This window comes from Fopius arisanus, unplaced genomic scaffold, assembly GCF_000806365.1.
Source record: "Fopius arisanus strain USDA-PBARC FA_bdor unplaced genomic scaffold, ASM80636v1 scaffold00019, whole genome shotgun sequence".
NCBI classification, from domain to species: Eukaryota; Metazoa; Arthropoda; class Insecta; order Hymenoptera; family Braconidae; genus Fopius; species Fopius arisanus.
Genome location: NW_011887758.1, coordinates 286,854 through 312,777, shown reverse-complemented (window position 1 = coordinate 312,777; position 25,924 = coordinate 286,854). Strand labels below are relative to the sequence as shown.

Below are 25,924 nucleotides of genomic sequence, written 5' to 3'. Positions count from 1 at the left end.
TTTCGAATTTCTAAAAGTCGTGCCTTCAAATTATCCTTTATTGCAAGTTTTCTTCCAAAATGCGTGATTGAAAAAAAAATTCATTGCCGCAGAAAATCTGAGGTTGACTTTAGAAAGTTTCGAGTAGAGACTTCTGAAAATTTGACTGATTCTAGAGCATAAAAAATTGGTCAATTGGCATTTGTGGAATTCATAACGGAATCGTTTTGAAAGTCTCAAAATACAGTTTTAATTTTGCAGGTAGATCAGTAATTTTATACCTCACATCAATATAAAAAGAGTATGAATTACAAAAATAGACATTAATCTTCCTGACTTTGGTGAAAGCACAGAGCACAACGGAGGACTTGTGATGCTCTCGCTCCACTTTACACATTCCAATTCAATAACTCAAGCAACGACTTACATTTTATCACGAATTACAATCTTCAGACTTCTCCTAGCTTCATTATCTCTATCAGAAGCGTATTATCCATTTATCGATTGCAGAACTCGTCTCGATTTCCAGCTCAATTTAAAACTACTCGTCGTCTGCCTCAGAGACGCCGCAATGATCGTGTCATTATTTGAAAAATCAACTGCCTAGACAATCTCTATGATGAAATGACGGTTACAATTGCTGATAATTAATATCTTCTCATGATCTCGTTGAGAAGACCTTGGACAATATTAGCTAGAGTTTCTATCTCACTCATTCAGGTGGTGATGGATATATCACCTCCTAAAAAAGATCTTAATTTATGATTTGAAACATCTTAAATTGAGACTTTCACAAATCTCAATTTGCGGTGTGGTAGTTTGAATCCTAAAAGTCTCGACACTCAAAAGTGTCAGAACTTAACTTGACATTTTCTTTTAATCTAGATTTGTCGCAGTGAGAAATTGGAAAGAAAATTAAAGTTAAGTAGCTAAAACTCAAAGTACCTTTCAAGAATCTCAAGTTGAAACTTGCAGGACAAGCCGTGATTATTTTGATTATTCAAATATATATTATAATATTCATTTAACATTCAAGTGGGTCCATAAAGTTTCAAGTTAAAAGATCTGAAAACACAAAGTCATGATTTTAAAAATCTTCAAATCATTCAAATACTTAAAGTTTCAAGTTGAAGCAATGAAAATGGTGAATCAAATAATGTGAAAGTCCCGCCTCTTACTTTCAGCCCGTTCTATTGAACACCGTCATTTTCAAAACAAAATTTTATTCTCTTGGATGTATTCCTGCATATATGTAAGAAACATTTCATATACAATATACAACATATACCACATAATATCTAAACAATCGATAAAACGCAAAGTGAATGAAGTATTTCACTTAATTGCGTTGTTATCATCTCAGGTACTGCCCCGGATAGATATCCACCACCGATAATCACCTCAAGAGGAGTTCCAGTCCCCAATGTGCCTTCCAATCCATTATTTCTACCCAACTGTCTCGTTACGCTTCCACCAACGAGTGATAACCCATCAAACGTATCACAAAACATCATTGCAAATAAATCAACCCTCATTTTGTGCTGACACCCTTCAAAAAACTGCATCACCCTCCGTCTCCCTGATATCATCCTCTAAGTTTCTCTCCTGTAGCCCCCCTCTTCCATTTCCAACTTTCAATTCACGAGGTTGAAGATTCACATACCGTGGAATGTCTTCCGGTTTAACATTAATCGGTTGAAGCAATGCAGAAGATTCTCCAGAAAGCAGAGGTAGTTGTCCATCGTGCCTCATGGGGGTGTCTACATTATTTTCCTGATGGATATCCAAAAGAGGAGTGTTAGTGGAATCGGAAATGATTTTCCCCGAATTGTCTACAGTTTGTCTCCTGGACATGGGCCAGGCTAGTTGCAGTGAGAATTTCGTGATATTATCATGCCCTGGGAAGTCCAGTTGCCTAGAGCTCTCCAACTGTACACTGGCAAGAGGTACATCGAGACATGGACTGAGAAGTCTCGGATTAGTGGCAAGAAAATCAACGATTTCCGGAGCTGTCGGCCTCTTGGAATGATCAACAGCCCAGCACGACTTGATGAGTCCTTCCAACGTGGGCTTCACGCCTTTGGGCACCCTGAGAGAATTTCCCGCCTTGACATGCCCCAGGACTTCATTATTACTCATACCCTGAAACGGAAAACTCCCGAAGGTGATGATCTCGTACAGAAGAACCCCGAAGGACCAGACGTCAGAGGCCGGTGTAAAGATGCCGAGACCAAGTGATTCTGGCGCCATCCACCGAACAGGCAACATCCCCTTCCTGTTGAACTTGTAGTAATCATTCTCGTACATCGGTCGAGTCATACCAAAGTCACCGAGTTTAACAACTCGTTGCGCATTGACGAGACAATTACGAGATGCTACATCCCTGTGAATGTACTTCATCTGCGCCAAGTAGCTGAGAGCTCTCGCCACATCCAGCGCCATTCCTGTTAATTTCTTCGTCGATATTTCGTCAGAGTCCTCGTAATTCTGGTCGTTGACCAGATGTCGCCTAGCAAGTAGATAAGTCTTAAGATCTCCATAGAGCATGAACTCCATGACTGTTAGTACAGGCGCTGACTTGATGCAGACACCCAACAGTTTTATAATGTTCTTGTGCTCGAATCGCTTCATCACTTCGACTTCACTGAGAAAGTCGAGCTTCTCTTCGGTGGAGCTACCGGTTTTCAAGGTCTTCACAGCCACTGCAAGCCATCCCTTCTCTGGAAAAAATGCCTCACCTCCGTAGACTGTACCGAATGCACCCTCTCCGAGTTTACGATTGATCACAACACGATCGCGTGGAACCTCCCACTTGTCCAGACCGGAAGTCGTGTGACGTGGATCGAGACCAAAAGATTCCATCACCTTCTCATGTTGGCGAACTTTAGCGTCGTACTTGCGTTTCACTATGATGAACCCTATAATTAGAAGCACCACCAAAAGACTCACACCTATCACATTGACAATGACTATGGCAGCCTCGCAGGAGACGTTGAGAAGCTCTGGCATGTCTCCGAGGATGCAGCGCACTGGGGGCTCAGATCCATCATCCGGGGTCGATTCCGATAACCAGACAATTTCCGATTTGTTGAGGATCAATTGGCCCCCAATTATCTCGTGACTCATCGGGGATACCTCGGGATAGAAGTTACCAACCATTCGGATCTTGTTGTTTATTCGTTGCATGATGTTTATTACTGAGACGCGGGACGCACCACCGAAAAATTTTATGTGTCCCGATACCTTTGAGAGAAGAAATTGGAAATTATGAAATAATTTTGTTGCAAGATTGCAATAGAAAATTTGTATGGATCTTAGTAGATTAAATGCTTTATTTACCCCGTTAAAATCAGTCTCCTCAATGATTCTGGTCAATCGTTTAACTGTCTTCTCAGAGTGAAGGTCAACGACATAACTTTGATTTTCTCTAATGAGTCGATCCATCGCGTAGGCATATGTCCACATAGCGTCGTAAGCATAGGCCGCGTGAATCGATGGTGTTTCATTATTTTTCCTGCACGCTTGTTCGTAACTGTCTCGCCAAGTGGCGACTGTTTCCCCCGTTTGTATGACATTATCATCAGGCGCAACGTATGCATGGGATATTCCAAGATGGCCATTAATAGCCGTAACCATTTCTGTCGTATTACACGGGACCTTCTCATCGCTGTACTTGTTGTGGTAGTCCGTGTCGTACCAATTGGACCGCAGCCAGAGATTCAGAAACCATACATAGCCCTGAGGAAAATCAAAACAAATTATCAAACAATCGGAAAGCTGAGAACTAACGGTTCAATATAAAGCATAAAGAATTGTCCTTTTACAAGTTTTTATGAGGATTCAAGAATCTCCAAAGTAGCATTTTTGTTTAAAAAAATAAAATTTTTTGACGAAGACAATAACAATGCGTCAATTAAATGCGATCTGTCTCGTCTTCTTGTCATTTTTTGCTTCACACTTTACATGCCTAAAGTAATGGGTTTATAATTTTCATGAAAGTTGTAATAATTTTTAGAATAATTTATTTAGCACTCGAGAGGATTTCTAATGGTCGTAAACATGAATCCCAAACATTGAATTTATTATACATAATCATTTTCTCATTGTATCCCTAAAACTGGTAATTTTTCAAATAACTTCTGCCATATGGATGAATATTTATTTCAAACTCTTATTTGTCTCTAACAAAACATTCTCAAGTGCTTCAAGTATTTACTCATTTTTTTAGGAATCAATTCCATCCGATAAAAAATTATTCAAATTCTTACTCGTACTTTTACTTTGGGACTTACTATAATTATAAAAACGTCAGATACAGCGACCCAAGCAAAACAAGTTATGGAGAATATATTACCTGCGCGGGCATCATCTGCAATTTGTACGCCTGGCACATGATTTGTCTAGCAACTGTATCATAAACATCAGCAATGATTATCCGGGCGCGTTTCCGTTTGAGGTCTAGCAAATACTGGGTCATCTGATTGTTCTCTCTCTCCCTCGGAAACTTGATATTAGCAATAAAATCAATTCCTTTATCCCTCAAGAGGTCCTGCATATAAGATATGTATTCTGTGTACTTCTGTCCATCCTCCGTAAGTGCAGCAACTCGTTTCCACCCGAAGCTCTTCAATAGCTGCAGGTAAACGTACCGATACTGCTTATTTTCTCCAATCGTTCGGAAGAAGTACGGATACTTGGATCGATCATCGAAGCTGGAACCATCAGCGCCGTAGCTAATGATGACTGTTCTGTAATGTTTCGACACACCCACGAGTGGCTCAACAGTTTCTGTGCAAGCAGGTCCAAGGACACCAACGAGTTTCTCGTAATAATTATGGAAAATGTAATCGATGAAGGACTTCATTACCCTATCAGATGTGCACTGGCCATCATTAGCAAGCAAAACCATATTATAATCCCGAAGAATTGTGCTGTTGTTATTGATAGCTTCTTTTGCCATTTTGGCTGCTAACAGAATGGATTTGTCTCTGTAGTTTATCCCAGACATGGGAAAAATACCACCGATGTACAATGTATTCTTGTCAGCACTGTTGGGCATCCACTCTTCAAGAGTATAATTCAAATTGTCTCGCAACCAGCCACAGGCTACATCGTCCTCGGTCTGATTCCCCGATAGCCTGTTGTAACGATCTATCAAGTCTTCGTACATGTATGGGTAGAATCTGGACCGATTGATTGCCTCCCAGGCGAATTTGGCGATCGACTCGAGCTTCGACCACGCGAGCTTGACTAATCGATTTGTCTCGTAAGTGCAGCCAATCCTGAGGTCTCCACTACCGCATCTCGGCAAGTCAATGGCTATGAATTGACGTTCGTTTGGAATGATTTCGCTGGGAGTCCAGTGAAGCATCACCAGAGATTTCTTACGGTCGTTCCTCTTATTCCAGATTGCATATTCTTTAGTCAAAGAAGTTGTTAGCTTCTGTAGATTGGGACCGACCCAGATGACTTTGACGAAGAGCTTAAGCTGGTCGATGTGTTCTTTAACGATTTGAGTGATGTTTGTCTCGGAAGTGAGGAGAACAGCGCAGGACTGAGTTTTCTCTGCTAAGCACTGAGGAGGAATATACATTCCTCGTGTACAAAAGGATGCCTCGCAATAGTATTTACCCGTGACTGGATCTATCGAAGACTTTTGAATGCGTTGGAGAGTGTCATTGTCAACGGAAAAGCGTTCGGCTGTCTCCCGATTTGCGAAGATCCGCCAATTTTCACCGAATCTGCTCAACTCCTCGGGAACGAACCAACCAATTCTCCCGGTGGAACAGATGGGTCCGCATTCTTTAACGTCAAACTGATTCAGCAGTTCTGTCGCTTCGGTCTGGGGAGAAATCCACACCTCCATGTTCACCATCGTCTCCGGAATCCACCTGTCGACGTCAGGATCGAAGCTCTTGGCCATCTTTATGAAGACGGATGTTATATCGAACACGTCGTCTGGTTCTTTTAATGTCACGTCGGCATAACCGAGAACTTCCATCAGGAATATCCTCATCACTCTTGTCGCAAGTCTTTGGGTTGCCCTCTGAGTCAACTCGAAGGGAATCGTCAGGGACTGGCCATCTAAGTAGACAACTCGCTTGGGGTTCATCTCTAAAGACAAAATTTATAATTAACTCAGAAAATTGGTACAAGTAGATACGATCATTGAAACCCTTAAAAACTAAGCAACATTCAACGATGACAGAGTAAACAGTTGATGGTTTTGAAAATAAATACGAGGTTTGAAAATTCTGTCGATTAGTTCGATATTAAACAATAATAATGAAGTTTGATTGTACCTGGATAATGTTTGAGGCACTGATTTGAACTTGTTGGTCGTAGGTACCCCACGATAACCAAGAGGACGATGATCTTTCCGTATCCCTGCATCTTGACCTCCACCTGCAAAGAAAATCGACACACCTACGTCAGTGATTTAAAAAAGAAAAAAAATAGGAGGAAACGTTTCAATCTATGATTGCAATGCACGAGCCCGCTTATTATGGATTAATACCCTCAAGGCAAATGGAGATATTGAGTAGCTGCATAAACATTATCGCCGACTACATTGTTGTGAAGACGGATATGAATCTAAGGTCTTCATTTCACTGAATTAATGAGGAATTCAGTTTTTCATATTCTAACTAATGGAAAAACCATTTCTCATCTTCTCTCGATGCAACGGAATATCAATCCTCTCACACAGAGATAAATTTATTATAAAATTTGTCGCTCTAGTACTGAACAAATTATCATCTGCTGAGTCTCAATAATAATAATTCACTTCCTTCGAGTCATCAGTAAATGCAATGGAAGAGAAGATTGTGGCAAGAATGAACTTGATCCTAGAAATTTTTTTCCCCCTCAGTGTACCGTTATCGTCGACGCTGTAGTCATTTTGTTTTTCTCAGACATACAAGTGAATTATCACGTCGTCGCGTGATCGCAATCGATGGAATTGCGCGGCTATGTGATTACATTTGCGAGAGATAATAAGTCGGCAGTACTATTATACGGCACATAGAATGATAAACCCCGAAGTATCGTGTGCGGTTGATTTAAAGACGTTTGCATATTCATTTCCATTTAATCTTGCATGTGATCAACTGCTGAGTCGAGTTTTTCGACGATACATTTTTCAACCACCAAAAAAAAAGTCTGAAAATTGAAAAGAAATTAATATTTATCTTCATTTTCAAGTACCGTTTATTCAACATTTTAGACCATATGTTGCTTATTTATTCAACACACGTGTGAATTAACTGCTCGTGATATTCCACCAATGGCAAGATTCAGAAAAAAAAATGTAGAGAGGAATGGAGAATTCGTGAAAAGACAAATTTTTCTTTCGAGGAATACGACGGATTAAGGAGATATTTGATAAGATAATCACGTGAATCATCAACTGGATCAGCAGTCGCACCTTCTGAATATGCATTGGTGCTTTTTAATCTGATTGTCATGTGTCTGATGTACACGATCAATTTTTTTGGATTGAAAATGATTTTCTGCATTCGATGATTAAACTAACTTCCGGCCATTAATAACTCCCTGCACGAGCTAATCACCAATTATCTGATGCAAATCAGCAAAATTATTTTAGATTGATGTAATTAGTACACACAGTCATTGAATGCAATTTAAACTTGCTCCATTCTTTTCCCCTCGCTGTTAACGTTCCAGATATGAATCTAGTGAATGGAAACAGACGAGTCTCTTACACCTAGAAATGGTAAAAATGATTAATTCAACAGAAGGTGAATTGTCCGAGTTGAAAAGTCCCACTTGTCACGATCATCGAATCCATGATGCCGTCATCGCGCTTGTTATGTCTGGGAAAGTATTTGCTGTGACAAATAGTTTTTTATCATTTATTTTCGTAACGAACACCAGAATTGTTAATGGAGTGGCCTTCGACGTTGACCTTCGGCGATTCATTAATACATTAATAATTCAATGGCGGTATTCGATATCAAATTACAGGCGTTTTCAATTCATTTAAAATCGTATCCAGTGAGTTGTATCAGTAAAAAATTAAGAGTAACTTTTTTTAAGATATTCAATTCCGTTTTTTGCCTCATGTGTTTGATGAATGACTATTGTAGATAGAATATTGCTTAATGTTCTTATTGTTCAAAATGACTTGTTCTTGGAATAATTCTTATTTTTTCTCATTTCTCGAATAGCAATTCCATTAATTTCAGGAATCCTTGATTGTAAAAGAATAGAGTGAATCTGAAAATCAGATTAAATTACAATTTAAAATGGAAATGAAAATTCGAATCGTAATTGTACTTGCGCATGTCAGAGAATTGTTTCATGATCCCAATTACGTCTATTATTCATACTCGTTTAAATTCACCGTCAACATTCACCTCTCCAATTCTCTCCAATTAAAAAATACTCGAAGTAAGTGACCGTGACATTGAATCATAGATTGAACCATTGTCGTAATTACATTAGTCCCTCGCGTTGTCTATGTCGACTGAATTAATGAACGCACCAACAGATAAGCAAATGATAGGTAGATCATTTTTAGAGAACATCTTTTGACACATTTTTTACTTATCAATGAATCAAAATGAATGAATGAAAATCGAAATAATATAAATTATACAAATTGCCGCCAAATATCTTTTCTTTTTAATGAGAAAATGTCTGAATGTTACACCAACAGGGGAAGACCAGATAAGTGTGGAACTATACTTCATCAATTATATATGCGGGAAATATATGAGAATTATACCTCGTATAATGAAATAATATATTTCTTATATTACTTTGAAATGGGAAATCGAAAGATAATTTTGAAGCATAGCTGGAGGTTGTCACAGATATTTCATATACATATATTTGATATATATATAACAGTGTTAACAGACATATATGTTAATGTTAATGTTAGTTGTTACATCGGATTTGGAAATAATCAACATTTATTTCACATAAATTTGAGATAGACTTCAATTATGGCATTTTTGGCCAAGATATATGTGCTATGATTTCAATTCATGTTTTATATAAGTCAGCATACAATTTTTTTCCGTGCGGGTATCGATGGACTTTACAAGTCTGCTTATAAAGCGTACATTTACTCACACATAGACATAAAACACATGAAATGAAATGAAATGATCGTGAGGCTAGTGACACTTCCTGATTCCGGTGGAAACGTGTAAAACGCTCCTAAAACCCTAATACCTCATTGGAAAATAAAGATAAACAATGAATGACACAAAACGTGTCATCAATTTTTTTAAGAGGAATATCCTTCTTTTCAGTTTGCCTTGTAAAATAAATAATAACACACCCCTGCATGAATTACGCAGAAATTCACTGGTCTGCAAGAGACAATCGTCTTCATAAATGTTTCGACAGGTGTATGAGCGTCTCATATCTTCGGAGTAATGAGGGAGAAACCGTCTGCTTACGGCGGCATGAAAATTTATTCCTGTCTTTCGTTCTTGAATACACAAAATCCAACTGTGACGTTGTGTCCTCATCGTTGGTTGCCAATGCACCTCAGCTTGTGACAGTGTCACGTTGCTATCCCTCCCCTCTTCAAACTCACCACTAGCTAAATCTGTCATAAAGCACTGAGACTGCACGTGTCCACGTCACAACTTCTACTGAAATATCCGTCGAATTGACGTGAAAAAATGTGACGTTTTCACATTTTATGATCTATGAGTACCCTATAAAATTTCATCGTATCAACATTACGCTTTTCCATAAATATCTACAAATTTTCAAAAAAATTGAGGAAAAACGATAAAAATGAATTTCCACTGAATGATCGAAAATATAGCGTTATCTCCTTTATGCATGCATTTGAATATTGTTTAATGCTTCGTTAGCATTCATTGACGTCTTTGGCATTCGCAACTAGGGTGGTAATTGTAAGAATACACGTTATCTAACTAATTGATGGATAAAAAAACTTCATCGCTTTGTCTCAATTTCGTTAATGGTTCACAGAAAAAATGGTTTTACATCCGTGAACATAAATTTATACATTTCAGATATCCAACGGGGTAATATAAAAAATAAGTAATATTCTTCGTGTACAATTGAATTTAATTGAAACATCACATCCCCGTGGAAAAAATTGCATTCTTAAGTATCTTCTTTATCAGTCTGCTCTCCCTCGAAAATATTTCCCCATTTTGCATGTACCATCAATCTCAACTTTAACGTTATCATGGAGAAATGCGTAATATCCCAACTCGGGTCCAGCACGTAAGAGTGGGAACGTTCTCTGAGATTAAATTTCCAAGGAAATCTCCTCAGGGTTACGTCCCGAACCCGACAAGCTAAGTAGTCTGTTTACAAAAATTAATTGGAGATGAAAATATGAATGAAGTTCTACGTCATGTATTACCATCATCGAGAAATAATTGAAGGTATAAATGTTTGTTTGAATCAATAAAAAATTGCCAGCCACTCTTTCTGAATCATTGCACATTTTTTCAGCCGTAGCATGGATGAAAAGCAAATGAGATAATATGAGGCGACGATGCATTAAAGTGGCACCACCACAATGTGATCTAGTGATATCTTCAACAAATAGAGCAAACTCAATACTGCCCTTGTAATCAGCATAATGTCATCACTTCTTTTTAATAATTACATGAAGAACTGTCGACAAATTTTTACTATTCTCAATTCGAATCTTTTGCTGCGACAAAAAGTGTCTTTGTCACTCAACACCTTACCTCCCTAGGGCAACAAAAATCCCTACTCGGGTCTCGTAACATAAATTACTATAATATTTGAAAAAAGTCTTTTCTTGATTAAGGAAAATTGTTTACAGACTCAAAGAAAAAAGTCCATTTTTTCTGAAATTTTTTTTACCGAATTCAGACTGTAATTCCTAATTTCCAATATTCTTTGAGAATGCGGAATTTGTATGAGACAGAAGAAATTCCAGTGCATGAAAAAGTTGTTTTAACAAATAAAAAAAAAACTTCTTTGTTTCGATGTAAAAAAAAATTGTTCAACATCAAAGAACCTTGCATATGCTCTAATGTTCCTTGAATTAATAAATTTAGGATAATTTATCGTTCTGCACAAATTGGCTCCGCCATAATAGACATAATAGTAATTTATCAGTTAATACACACTATTTACTTCCTCGGCGTTAACATTGCTCATCATCACAAACATTATGACGAGTTATATATCGAGTTAGACGCGCAAAATGGCGCCAGTAATCATCCAAAAAATATGTTATGACCGACTTAATCTTCTAGAAATTATGAATTCTGCAAACATCGCTTGTTGCTCGGGTATAAAAATAGTTGAATGTTGTCAATCCAATCTGATTGGATAGCGATTGTCGATGCATCAAAAAAATTTATAAAAATTTAAAATCTAAACAATATCGTTTTTATGATGAATATCCATTCTTTCTACTTATCAATGAATTATTTATATTTGTTTGCAGTAAAATTTCAAATGGAAATTATTATTAATTATGGAAGCAATGGTTGGTCCTTCATTGAACCTTATTTAAAGAAGTAATAATCTTAAATTAAAAAGTAATGAAACATGATGTTTTGCGATTAACAAATTACGAGGCCGAACCTATCCTATAGCGCGCTGTAATTATAAGAATCATGAATTTGAAATTTCAAAATTAAATGAGTTCTAAATTCAAATTGGCCGCCTCAGAGGATTAATTTTATTTAATTTGCCCTTTTTATAATAAGGGTAAGAAGGATAGGAAGGATTGATTCTCAGATTGAACTATTCTGATCCTTTTCACGCCTTTCCAATTAATTTCAATAACAGAAATATTATAATCGTTTTACATGAAGGGTTGCATCAGAACCATTTATTCAAGTTGAATAAAAACATGAAACACAGGCTATCAATCTAGTGACATCAAAACAAAAGTATTTACGGATATATAATGCTGATAAGAAATCATTGGGCTATGTCAATTGACGTCAATCGAATTATAACTGACCAGCATATGGATCTAAAACTCAGCTTTCGTTGATTCGGTTCAACTTCTGTGAGACTTATTTTTCGACTAGATTCAAGACAATTTTTCTCTGAGTTCTTCATTAATTTCAGAAATATTCATCATGAGAACCAAAATAAGTAAAGAAATGTAAAACTAAGAGAAAATTTTATTTTTAGTATGTAAAATACCAAAATAATCGCAACAATTGTTCAATGAAAAAATATAAATTTTTCCTAGACTTCTCTTTAACTCAAGCCAAAGGATTTTACAACTGATCATTTTCACAGAGCGACTTTCTTGACGGAAGGTATTTAGGGTTGAGAAAAATTGAATGGAATGGAATGAAAAATTCAAATGACTATTTCAGTGTGAAAGTGATACTTATGGGATTTATGAAGTACAGGAGAGAATAAGAAGATGATAGATTGCAGTCATTTTCTGTAGTCAAAACGGTGACTGTTTACTCTAGCATTGGGAGGTTGGTACTAAAACCAAGTGTTTATTCCTGTCATGATTTATGCCATGAGTCTAGACGTGGGTGTACTTTCACCCAACCGAGTAAGTGTAAGAACTACCCTATTATACTTTCTGGTAATTGATCATTCCTCAGCAAAATATAACACTTAATTTGTCTTGACTGGTTCTCGTATTTTGATGATACTACCGGGTGCCACTGAGATGATCTTATGAAACTTTGTACTTGCATGGCTCTCGGAGCTTTCCCGATTTCAATGTACCAGAAGGAATCGAATATGGAGGAGTAAATGGAAATAATCTTAATTATCTGTCAATTGTAATTCATTTGTTGGAAATATTTTCGACGTTAAAACGAACAAGAGACCTGTTGTGACAAACCAGAGGGAATAATGGAAACATTTAGGCTGTTTATACGAAACAGCCCAACACGTGGACCAACCCCATAGACAAAGGGCCTTGTCTAATGGGTAGACCTGACACCCTGGACGATTTGGTGACTGAGGACACTTGGAGACGAACTCGCGAGCAAGCAACATTAAATTTACCACAATCAACCCAGCTTATATTATATCGAGTCTTTAAACCAAAGTTCAAATGTTAACAATAAATGGAAGATCGGATTAATTAATTAAAATAAATCGTTAAATATTTACTCTCTTACATATCAGAAGTGGGATAATATCCAAAAAAATACGCATAAAAAAAAATCCTGAAAATAACTGAAGACTGAAATAAAAGCGGAGTGAAATTATCGATATTAGTTCGAAGAATGTAGTGATTAGCTCCAGTGAATTTGAAACTATTTTTAGTGTGAAGTTGACTATTAATTGGTGGATCCGTGTATAGTTAACAATGGCGAATACATCGACTTCAAGGAAACATTTTATAATTCCTATAACTGATACATTGATTATAAAATGTAGGATCAAAATCATATAGGAACAGGATTTTTTATTTTACAGTGATAACGAAATGTATTTGAAAAGAATATGGACTGATTTTACATAGAAATGCTCTACATGCTCACTTACGATCAGTTGAATTCGAATTGACTCACTCCTATTTCTCCTATCTTAGACATACTCATTTTCGTACTCTATTATAAACATAATTGTTTCACTTACTCTCACTTCTTAACAATACAACTTTTGTCTCAAAAATTACCTCATATGTTGGAGACTAAATATTTAACGATTATTTAATTAATTGATCCGATCTTCCATTTATTGTTCACAATTAAACTTTGGTTAAAGACTCGATATAATAATAGCTGGATTGATTGTGGTAAATTTAATGTTGCTTGCTCGAGAGTTCGTCTCCAAGTGTCCTCAGTCACCAAATCGTTCAGGGTGTCAGGTCTACCCATTAGACAAGGCCCTTTGTCTATGGGGCTGGTCCACCTGTTGGGCTGTTTCGTATAAACAGCCTAAATGTTTCCATTATTCCCTCTGATCTGTCACAACAGGTCTCTTGTTCGTTTTAACGTCGAAAATATTTCCAACACATATGGCAGAAGAAAGACCACTATTATGTAACAAAGAAAACTCTTAAAACCCTAAACACAACCGTAATAAAAATGTGATACTACGCAAACACTTTTCCATTCACACTTATATCTCCTAATGCAAGCATAAACATTCCAAGGAAATTAATTACTTAGCGTCTCTTATATTCACGTTTAAACAAACTCATAAACTCAATCGCTGACGATATATCCCCCTCTCACTCGTTAATATCTAAACAAAAAAGTAAGAAAGGACTAATTCTCTCATTTTTACCAATCACAAGAAAAATCAACAAGAAACTTAAAAACCAAAAAAAAACTATTTGCCACCCCTACTTTTTTAGATATTTGTAAAAATTCTGGGTCCCTTTAACATCAGAAATATTCTAATTCTAATGAAATGAAATTTAATTTTACTGCGAGAAATTATTTATACATTAACACTCGGTCATTATAATAATAGAGTCAACGCGTTGGAAAGATGATCCGTGCTATTTCAACGGATGTTAGTTAGTCTTTTGCATGCAGGCAAACATTATCACTAGTTAGTTTATTGCAGAAAATATTTCTTGTAAATGAAGTGATAAAACACCAAAACAATCGACCTACTGTCATAATTTTCCACCATCGCAGTTGAAAAGAAAAAGTTCTCACCTCCAGATTTATCCATAATTCCAAGTATTCATGCAATAATTGGATAATCAAACTAACTTATCTGTAAGTGACATTCGATCCAAATTATATGTATACATATAATAGTAGTAGTAGAATGAGCATTAAATATTGTGGCATCAATCCCACTTGAGAATAAACATTTCTTTACCCATCTACTGTATTCTAATCTAATTGTATGAGCACGCACTGCTTCATGAGGTTTCTTATATGAGATACATAATTGTTTGCTCTCTTTTCTCAAGGAACTTGTTTTATCGAAACATAATTTGATTACTGAAGTAACACATAACAAAGACTTATCATTAAACTTTGATAATCTTAAACATGACTGATAACGCCCTGGGCCTGAGGTTTTGAAAACATCACAGATTTTTATGTCAATCTCATCAGGCATGTCTCCTATGAGATCAATACTAATTTTTAACAATGTTTATGCTCTTTGAGCCGTACTCAAAGCTAAGAACATTATCGTCTTATACGTTAAATTTTCTAAATTAGATATATCCAAACTCTCTAAAAAACGTAAAACCATCGCTACGTCATATGTTGAGGAATACTTGGGGCGGCAAGGCCTAATCTTGTATACTGAGCTTGAGACTATCGCTCATCTTTTGTAGAGCGTTGGCCTCCTTTATTTTGTCCGTCAAAACTTTGCCATATAAAAATTTTTCAGGCTTTATCTATTTCAAAATAGCTTTTGTTTCTTTGGATAAACCAGGTTGTGAGAATTTTTCCCGAATCACGCATACGTGTCAGGAGTTTCTCCAAGTCAAAGCCATCACTCTCCTCCCTAGATGCTGGTAACCACTGAAGCCAAGATTGCGGATTTAATTTTGGGGCTTCTCGTTCCGATGCACACGCATATTTATTCATAACAGGCTAGATCTTCCTTATTTACTCCTTCTACCTAGCTAGATAAAAAAACATCTCGGTTCTTTTTTTAAAAATTATTCACTTAATTTCCCCATACATTTATAATAAAAACTTATGAATTTCATCCGGTCCTTATTAGACTCAGTTTCTTATGTTCATCAGCCGTCATATCCACCAATTCTTCTGACACAATTGTGGGCGTTTCTGATGTAAACTCAGTGTGTTCTTCCAGATTTTCCTGGTTATTCTGCGCCTTATTTTCCGACTTATCTGGTGGAATCTCCAACTTCTCTTCTATTTTTTTAACTTTATTTAATAATCTCTCTAATAGTTCATCTCTTCAACGAGATCTTTTGGATTGCTTTCCCATCGTGAATACCCAAAGAACTTATGAACAAAGAACATAAAAATCTAAAACATATGTGCTACCAAGCACGCGCGAAAGAAAAGTGAAGTTTCTTTCGCATAGTTTAAAACCTCTAGCTTTCTTTCTATTTACCTCTAAATTCGGGTGTGCTGCCTTGCCAACAGGAGGCATACTACAGTTGTAATGTAGAAGAGCAAGGGCGAAATATAATTGAAATTGAATTATAGAATTATTACTATGGCCTGATTCCCGTGAAATTGCAATTGAAATAACCCTCCACCCCCCGCTGTCTACCGAAAGTAAATAGAGGTTGTTGACTTATCATCTCCTGCGTGTCTCAGTAATTATGAGAGAGTTTATTTGTGATGGATTAAAGTCCCGTGTCCCTAGAATGCCATAAGTCGGATCCTTGAGTCCCTTCAATTTCCTTGAGCAAGTGAGAGAAGCTATTTGCAATGCGGTAGAAGGGAATGAGTACCCGTTATTCGCAACATGAAGGATCATACCTATTTGGGAGAATTAAGGTCTGGTGCATTGTAACTGATTGGGGAAAGTATGGGATGAGGAGAGGAGAAGTACGGACTGATTGCTTTGCGGGATAAGCAACAGGAGGTGTGGCTCAACTGAGTCGTGGGGTTGCACATTAATTTCCCAGAGATGCATATTATTATTTTTTTTCATCGTTCCACGTTGGAGCAGCCTTCGTAATATCCAGATATCATTTATGTGACTGGAAGAGAATGGCTATGATTCGTTGGTCTGCATTAGTTCGCCACAAACCCTCAACCTTTGCGGCAATCCCCGACGCGGATTGAAAATTGTTGTGAACGGGCAATGAAGTACACATGTAAAAATTTTTATGAAAAATTTCACATAAATTGCACAAGTACATCCGTGAAATACCCATTTTTTATTTAAATCGACTTGACCTGGTTGACCACTTCACTACCGAATTATGAGACCCTTGTTGAGAATCACGTTTCCAATTGGTTCACGACGTAATTAATTTAGGGAAAAAAGCATCGTTGAAGCACAGCCAATTGGAATTTTAGCTCAATTCAATGATATACAGTATTATTAGCCATCTTTCAACATTACTTTCATTTATTTTTTATTTTTTTGAAAATTCTACTTGATATTCAATCAATCGACTAATTACTTAATGTTTAATTTATCTGTTTATATTTGTTCAAAAATAGAAAAATGTTGAAAATATAGAGAATGGAATGATTTTTAAAGGTAGTTTGTTTTACCCCAGCATCCCCCATATTTTTGACAAGTCGAGTAATTCCAAGAGGAAAACCTCAGTTTAAATACTCCGCATTTCATGTCTACCAAATATTGAATAGGTAGTATATTTCTGGACTGTTGGGATGGGGGTTTTTACTGTTGGCAAACGACACGAGTAAAAAAACACCATTGCAAAAGTCCGAATAACATTTTTCTGTAATGTTTTTCAAGTTTTCGAGTTTGGAACGTGAGCAGCACCAATTCTCAGACGAGAAATCGTGAGAAGCAGTACGGAAAAATTCATTCCATTAGATTCTCAAAAAGGATGACTCATCGAGGTTAATAACCAACGCAATAACACGTGTCGATCCCCTGAACGACTTTTCGTTCCACAAATACTTTAAAAATCTAAAATAATTTCTTTAGATTTATCATCCGACATTCGTTGTCACCACTCATAGGGTTGAGGTAGGTTATCACTGCTATCAATTTCTTTCATCCTCCAATTACTTTTCATCTCAAGATAAATCAATTATAAAAACAAACCCCGTGATAAAGAATATCAAGGGTCAATCCCAAGGTCACGGTAGTCGATGCGTCATGCGTAAAATTTCCCGTGAAGTAACTTCGGTATTCCACGAATCAGCGGCGCTCGTTTATCTAACTGTTTATATAGCATGAAGACACCCGGAATTTCATTTCAAATTTTTTTTTTTCAGAAAAACAGCCATGTGCAATGATTCTTCTCGCGGAACCATTTATTCATGAAAGAATAACATTCGTGATTTTTTGGGCTCGACCGGTATCGGCGTACCATCTAGACGGACCGACTCCCACGTCCCCCAATTTTTCGAAGTTTTTCACGCATATCAGGGTGAAGCTGCGGAAAAAAGTCTTCATCATATGCGGGGTGGCATTTGCCTGGTCTAACAGGGCTATCTCGGCATAAGATAACATAGTCCTGAGGAACGGACACAAATTGAAGGACGTACTGGAAGTGAGGTTAGGGTACCGAGACTGCCAACCTCAGGCCCCGGGTTTAACCTGCATCTCATGGAAAATTCTCGGCATCGCAATGCAGAGCAATCGTCTGGAAAGAGTGGAAGCAGGCTGGACAAAAAGAAACTCTTTAGGAACCAACAACGGCCGCACACAGATCTGGAGAACACTCCCCGAGGAAGCAGGGGCTCCAGGTGAGGATGGGGAGGCAAAAAAGTACTATCGGTGGTCCTGTGGAAAGGGGCACAGTAGGCACAGAAATTATACCTGGGAACTTGAAAATGCCGATGGATTCTGCGGCAATTAAGGTTTAGGCAATTAGGGTTAAGGGAAAATTGGAAGCACTGCCGTTGGACTTGCAGGAATACTAGTGGAAGCGGTCCTGTGGAAATGGACGCGGCATGTATACGAGGCAAGAATAGGGCTTGGAGAAGCCCTGATGGCGTACAGAGGCAATGGAGGGACCATCGGAAATTTTCTCGAAAATTTTTTTAAATTTCTCGGGATGTCTTTAAAATGTTTCTTAATTTATTAAGTGCTTTCTTACTCAATAATTTTTGCGGAAGGAAGTGACGATGGTATCTACCCGGATTTTTTTAATTGTATATTGTATTGTAAAAGGTGTAAAACCATACAGGAAGGAAATAAATAAAAATAATCATTCGTGATTTTATTATAAATTCCATTTGAATTCTGGGAATTTAATTATGACTAGGGATCGTCACACATTTAATTTCCTACAGATTCAAAAATCAATTTTGATAGTTCATGATTACTGAAATAATTGTTAGTTATTTGTTATATTTTTCATTAGAAGTGCATTCTTCCTAATGGATTTTCAACGTCGACCGTTTCTTGCCTTTCTTAGGCTGATATCAGGTAAACAGGTGAAGGAAAATCCCAAGAGAAAATCAGTTTATAGGTGTTTGTTAAACAATGAGAGGACATGGCTGCAAAACCATGGGCGGTCGAATTTACGGACTAAGACCTCGACAATCCGACCAGTTTAGCTGAGCGTTTATAACAGCATTTTATGAATGAAACTTTCGAGGAATGCATTTTCAGCCTAATAACACTGAAGATCATAAAAAATCGATTTCTTTTGAACTGGTCATTAATTGCCCAATCCGACCCACACATTAATTAATTCTATCATTCTTCCTTCATCACATCCTTCATCCTTCCAGCCAAAATTCGCGTTTTTGCTTCCGAATGGAAGCATTGCAATCGTCCGATCCCGACCGGAAAAAAAAAATTCTAATTTTGCTTGGAAACGATGTAGAATGGTCTGAAATGTAAAAATACAAAAGTTTTTGAGAATGTCTGTGCGTGGTGCCCCCTGGCCAGGGGTGATTTTTTAGTTAAGAAAAGATAAAGGTGGGTAAAAAAATTCCAAAAAATTTGAAATTTTGTCAAATAGTAGGCAAGAGTTGAGGCTAACTATGGAATGAAAATTCGGCTAGATCGGTCAAGCCGTTTTTGAGAAATCGTGATTTGTTTATAAATCGTTTTTTCGAAATATCTCCAAAACTAATGAAGGTATTCAGTTTTTTTTTATTTCATTCTCTTCGCCATGATTGGCTCTATTGGAATCAATCAAAAATTTGAAAATGAACTCTGGAAAAAATCATAGTTATTGTCGCTTTTATGTTTTTGAAAAAAAAATGTTGTACGCACTCTCACCCCCGCAAAAATCGAGATATCAACTTTAAATTTTGACGAGATTGTCCTTTTATCACTGCAACGGATGGTATTGAAAATGAGTAGGATTGACTGATTAGTTCCGGAGATATTCAATTTTTAGTGTAAAATGATTATGTGGAATATCTCAAAATTGACTAGACCGAATTCATTTTTTTTTATATGAAAATTTTTGTCTCGATGTCCCCTGTCATTATCAATCAAAATATATAGAGTCGCCCATACAAACTTTTCGAGATATTTAGATTTTTTCGTTTTTCAGTTCATTTTTTATTTTGCTGGCAAACTATACGTGGGATTAGTATGAAAAAATATAACATTTTCGTATTTTGTCATTCAATTATTCAATGGCTCCCGAAGTTTCTTTCCCGTTTAGCCTTCTGGCCCTTTAGGGCCAATTTTCTTATAAGTTAACCACAGTTAGCATACCGATAGTTAATTATGCATTAATGACTTCCATTGGCTGTAATCTAATCTGCTTTAATTCCATCCCATTGGGGTTCTTGGGCCCAAGTTAACTTTAACTTAACCAAGCGTTAACCATAGTTAACTTAACCAGAAAGCTGACCCTTAGGAGACAGATAGAACCCGGAGGTAAAGTTCTAGATTCGCTGGATAAATAATGGCATCAATTTCCCTCATGCAAATTTTAAGGTGGGCAACAACTTTATATTATTTTTACAAATGTTTCACTTCAAATTTCTCTGAATTTCCATATAATCCAATAAACTTTTCCATGAATCTTAATAATAATTATTTAAATAATGTAATCGGTAATCATAGCATAGAAAATTTCTCTTAAAAACATATCAATGTATAAGTCGATATAATTCAATCCCTTCTCAATCTGTATCACTGTGTTGACGCACATAAGGTCAATTTTTTCGATAATTAAAAAAGAATATCCCAAAAAAAAATAATTACTGCCCATCAATAAGACATCGACTTCCGTTTCTCGTTGCCTTATCACCTGTCAGTGCTGTAACTGTTTAACTCCCAGAAGCCCAAAAACAAAACTGTCAAGTCACGCTCAAATATAACTAAAGAAAGAAAAACTGGTGATTGATCTGAGTGATTATGCGAGTATGAAACATGAAAGAGGACGATTAAAATGCGGGGCATAAACGAAAAAACAGGTGGTAGCAGTTAAGTGGAACAATGGAGAAAAACAAAGTATCAATAATTCCTTATTCCTTCGATTTCTGGACTTACGAATTGACTATTTGACTCTAAGTAGCTCCTTGAGCGATTACTCATATGCCCCAACGATTCCTAACTATATTAATAAATAATTAATTCATAATTACATAAATCACATGATTGTGTGAAGGATAAAGTCGGCAAATAATCATTATCTCTGTATAAATAGAAATCATTGGAGTCAAAACTCATTCAGTGAGACAATAGTATGTAGCATTTGTGGAAATATTTATGGATGAAGTTGGTTCCAACTGTTTGTCTGCCCTCCGACGAATATTCGTATATCTTTTATAATATTATTCAATATTTATCCACACTTTTTTATCACTGCTTTGTGTCGAATTATTGATATTTTGTATCAATGACCAGTGAATATTTCGGACTCAATGGAAGATTACCGAAATCAAAGTCTAAATGATGATTTCGCATCGAATAAAAAACCAGATGTCAATTATCGCAATCCTCCTCAATCTCCGCATCTTTCGTAAATTAATGAATATCTAGTGAAATCACCATTAACGCATTTTCAATTTCAATATATAATTTCATGAGGCCGAAAAAATATTTAAAAGACATCCACACGTATCAAGAATCAACAAAAAATAGCGATAAAACCGAGATACGTATTACCTGCGCAGTATTAATAAATAAAGCATACAGTATTCGGGTACAAAATAGCTAAATCGAATCTACGCAATTCAATGTCAATATCACTGACGATCAGGAAAATTTTCTTATTCTGTCGTGAGGCAATATCAGCTGATTTCACTTACCTCATGACCTAGTGTTGAAATCAATCCAAGTTTTGCGCTCAGACATCCAATTGTTTAACACTTATTATCCATGACCCATTGAAAACACGAAATACTCCGAATAAATTTGTCCAGGACATTTCCTCTTCCCTTTTCCATCATTCAATGTCATGAAACATTCGAGGGATTGGCAAATTTGGGGTAGCACTGTTGACAAAAAAATGTTACACCACTTTGACTTATCAATTGAAGGTCAATTGTAAACTTCGGGCCTCACTCACAAGATTTGAAGTTGATAGACAGTTCTCAATTTGTTGACAGTTCTAAGAGGTTAAATGACGCACACACATATTATGCGCACGAAGGCTAACGCTCGACTGACAACAACAGGCCAGAGTCGAAGTGATGAAACTCGAGAGTGAATCGAGTACAACATGAGTCGGACAAGCGAGGGACTCCTATGGAGGGGCAATCCCAACTGTTTCCGTCGTTCCGGTAGATTTTTTTGATTCATTACCGTCAATATTCCAGTTAATGCCCTTGTTGCTGTCACCCTCATCCATCACTAAGAGTTGCATCTCTTTAGCTCTGAAAAAACATTTTTCCACCATTTTTGAAGAGCACATGTAAAAAAAATTATTGTGGTGCTCGAGCGAGTTGATGTTTATTTATTATTATAAATAATTATAGTTTGCCCTAGGAGCCACAAAATGATATTTTTATTCAGCGGATACTATTACATTTTAAAGTGCTAGGCAGGCCTGCACTTTTTACTGAACCTTCAGGATTTGGGAATTAATATGAAAGAAAGAGAATTTAAGAGGAAAAACGATGTTTAATGATCCTCAACTTCATCGAAGAGAATAATGGTCAAAAAAATAAAATACTATTTACAATTGACAATGCTCTTCACACATACACATACTCGTTTTAACAATAATATAATTCTGTCTCTTTCACGATACGGATATTTGATTAACAATAGGTTAACAGTTTGACAATTGACTAATGATTTCGTCTCTGCACGAACATTACAATCTTATAACCAACTTAGTAAGAACGGCACCTCGTTTGCCGGATGCGGAAATAAAATATTAATAATAATGTGGGATTAATCACTACGAAGTTGTGTGTAATTGTGATTAATAATAATCCCGAAATACTCGGATGAATGATAAGCACTGGGTAGAGGGAATGTAACTGATTCTGGAATCAAGTATCAGACAATTTTGGAGAGTTCTCTTCTTGGTACTTTCCTTGATGAAGCTAGGACGCGACTAATGTTTAATTTGGAAATATGGAATAGTTGGAAGTCGGTCAATGCACGAGTGCATTGAATGAATTGCTGATTTAGTTAAATTACGAAACTTGAAACATGGACATCATATTCGGTCGATAAAGCCGTGTGAAGAAGCGTGAAATCGATGGGATTTATTCGCTCAATTTTAAATCAAAGAAAAATTAATGACGTGAATATTTTCAAAAATTCTCAAACAAAAAAAACAATATTTGATATTTAGAAGGGGGGGAACTAAGCTGGACCCCCTCTCACCATTAATTTTTTCTACTTTTTCACGAAACACATCATTAAACAAATATTCAATTAATCATCGGTGACTAATCAATTTATTTCCTTCCCTTTCTGTAACTGCGGTACAGGAGAATGGAGTGTGGTAAGGGAACAAATCGTAAAAGCCAAAAAAGGTATACGAGAAGAGAAAAGTTTATTTGATAAAAATGAAGAGGGTTCAGTCACCTTTATTTCCCTAAATACGTTATGTAACAATATACTCAATATATTCTACTTTTTTCGGTTTTACTATGTTAGGTTCAGTTAATAAAATTTCATGAAATTGTCAATAATAATAAAAAAAGCTTGGCGTTACACCTGGATTGTGAAAAAAAGACTAGAGGTAGATGCACTACGTGCGGCTAAGCCCCAACTAATTAATCAAAATGACTAATTCCCGTGGAAGTTTATTGGAAGTTCATGTTCGGGGCGGAGATGTTGGGTCCATCGCCGAGCCACAGGACTTGGAAGATACCATGAATTGTATGAGGATGAGGAGATAAGTAGTAATGCCCCCAACGACCTGAGACAAAATTACAACAAAAATCATTAACTCTGTGGCTATTGTGCCCCCGAGATTGGATGGAAAGGCAGACAATGGGTGTTGAGAAGAAAGGAGATGGAATTAATTCCGGTTGTATACCGATGTCAGAAGTGTTGCATCCAGAGTGAGACCTCGGGCCGTGAAGGTGTTGTCACGATGGAGCACTTGCAGCGAGAACAACTGCAGCTGTAATTAGAAAATTCCATCATTGAATTCAGAATCGGTGGAAGAAAACGTTACCCGCTTTTTTTTTCAACAAATTTCCAATATTCACCTCTTCTTTCACTTGCTTGTCGACCGTGTCAATAAGCACCTCATGGACAATAATCCCCGTCTTGACAGCTTGATCTTTAGACATCTCACATGCCCACACAATAACAACCAACTTCCAAGCATAATAAGTAACTGAAGTGCTGAAATAGGAGTACCATATCTGTTTTTCCATATTGATCCCAGTCTTCCCAAGGCACTGCAGAATATAAAAGTACAAGGAGAAAGTCACTTCAGCAAACGTCATCGTGACTGATGCGACAAGCTGAAGACTGAAAGTCTGATTGAGACAGTGAACGAGTTCACTGACATCATTATGTTGACTCTTTATGCCCCGAATCTCCATCAGAATCAAAGGATTATGTTTCTCATGGTATACCCTCCTGAGCAGATGAGGCTGATCCTTCTCCATATTCATTTTTAGCGTCAGTAACTTCTCGTTGATGTTTTTGAAGCACTCGCCGATCACCAGAACGCAATCAGCATAAAGCATATCCATGAAGAATACAAGAAGGGTTGCATACATGCTGACAACTTTGCTAGTAGCCAGATCAAGTCTCGAGGAGTAGAGATTCGTTGCTTGTATCATGAGGAAGAGGAACCCAATGATATCTTTCCCATGGATAATTCTCGATAAACGTTTGAATGATGATGCAGACAAGTTGGCAGATACACTGGCGAAGTTCCGCAGCATTCGCATTCTTTTGGAATGTAGAAGATAGGAGACAACTGCCACCCACCATGCCAGCAAGAGGTAGCAATTGCCTTGAAGAGTCCCCGGAACCGAGTCAAAAGCTAGATCCTTCGAGATGTCCATCAGATACAGAATGACGCCGATGAAAATCGTATTCACTATCGAAATGAACGTCGCGTATATCCATCCATACTTCGATGGCACAATGACACCTTTGCTGTTGAACTTGTATGGAAACAAACCGTAGATTCTCGATAATTCAAAGCACGGCCACATCAGAGACAGGTAATTACTCGCACGAAAGAGTTCCCACCTTTTTTCACTCTTCTCACCGGATGTACCCATGTTCTCACCTGAGAAGAAAGGATGAATGTGGAAAAAAGAGGGGAAAGGCGAGTGAACTTGCTTTTGCAGAGTCACAATTGCAATTCACATCGCCGTGACTCTATAATTTTTATGTTGCAGTTCGTGTTGCCATGACGATGCTCAATCCATCAATTTCACGTATTTTTTTACATCATTAATTTTTTTAATTCATCGCAGGGGTATGAAAGGGGTAAATTGGAAAGAGTACTCCATTGGGAAGTGGCTTGAATCGATTGACGTTGGTATAATAGGCTCTAATGGAATTGCATTGTGGAGATGTCATGATTGGGTTGTACTGGTTTTTTAATCAGCAACTATCAACACGCACTTAACTGATTGCAATGTACAATTGTACCCATCAAATAGGAAAAAGGTGTAGGAAAAATGAAGAGAGCGTCGATTCTTAATTATGAATTTGCTGTCCAATGATTCATATTGCTCGAATTATATTTCTGGTATCGTACTGATGATGTAGTGCGATCACTCCGATTCGTCGATGCTCATGATATATTCCACAATAACGTCATCTATCTTTCGATATATTAGGATCAAAACACACTTTTATGAGCTGCTTATACTGCGCAAAGAGACAACAGGTTCTGCCAGCGATTTTTTGGAAACCGGTTCCGTCCATATCTTCCTGGTGTTATATTTAATGTCTATTTCGCCGCTAACGTATGTAAAATCTTTGAATTTTTGAAGTGAAGTGACTTCTTTGATGGCGGTCGTAAAATGAAAAATCGTCACGA

The 25,924-nt window shown here is 37.0% G+C and overlaps 2 protein-coding genes across 3 annotated transcripts; both read right to left on the bottom strand.

The window, feature by feature from the left end:
- Positions 1-204: 204 nt before the first annotated feature.
- LOC105264073 (uncharacterized) lies at positions 205-22,129 on the bottom strand. 2 transcript variants are annotated; one of them, XM_011300657.1, is made up of 6 exons: positions 22,013-22,129; positions 21,753-21,938; positions 6,282-6,384; positions 4,334-6,093; positions 3,319-3,717; positions 205-3,222 (listed from the first exon to the last, which is right to left on the bottom strand). In XM_011300657.1, exons 3-6 carry the CDS (start codon positions 6,370-6,372, stop codon positions 1,531-1,533), a joined length of 3,942 nt encoding a protein of 1,313 aa, XP_011298959.1. In that variant the 5' UTR covers positions 6,373-6,384; positions 21,753-21,938; positions 22,013-22,129; the 3' UTR covers positions 205-1,530. The 2 variants fall into 2 exon arrangements, with proteins under 2 accessions (XP_011298959.1, XP_011298958.1); XM_011300656.1 differs by having other exon boundaries at positions 21,753-22,129.
- A 1,436-nt stretch (positions 22,130-23,565) lies between these two features.
- Positions 23,566-25,215, bottom strand: LOC105264072 (uncharacterized). Its single transcript, XM_011300654.1, has 3 exons — positions 24,120-25,215; positions 23,945-24,031; positions 23,566-23,824 (listed from the first exon to the last, which is right to left on the bottom strand). Exons 1-3 carry the CDS (start codon positions 25,152-25,154, stop codon positions 23,720-23,722), a joined length of 1,227 nt encoding a protein of 408 aa, XP_011298956.1. The 5' UTR covers positions 25,155-25,215; the 3' UTR covers positions 23,566-23,719.
- Between the last annotated feature and the right edge of the window lie 709 nt (positions 25,216-25,924).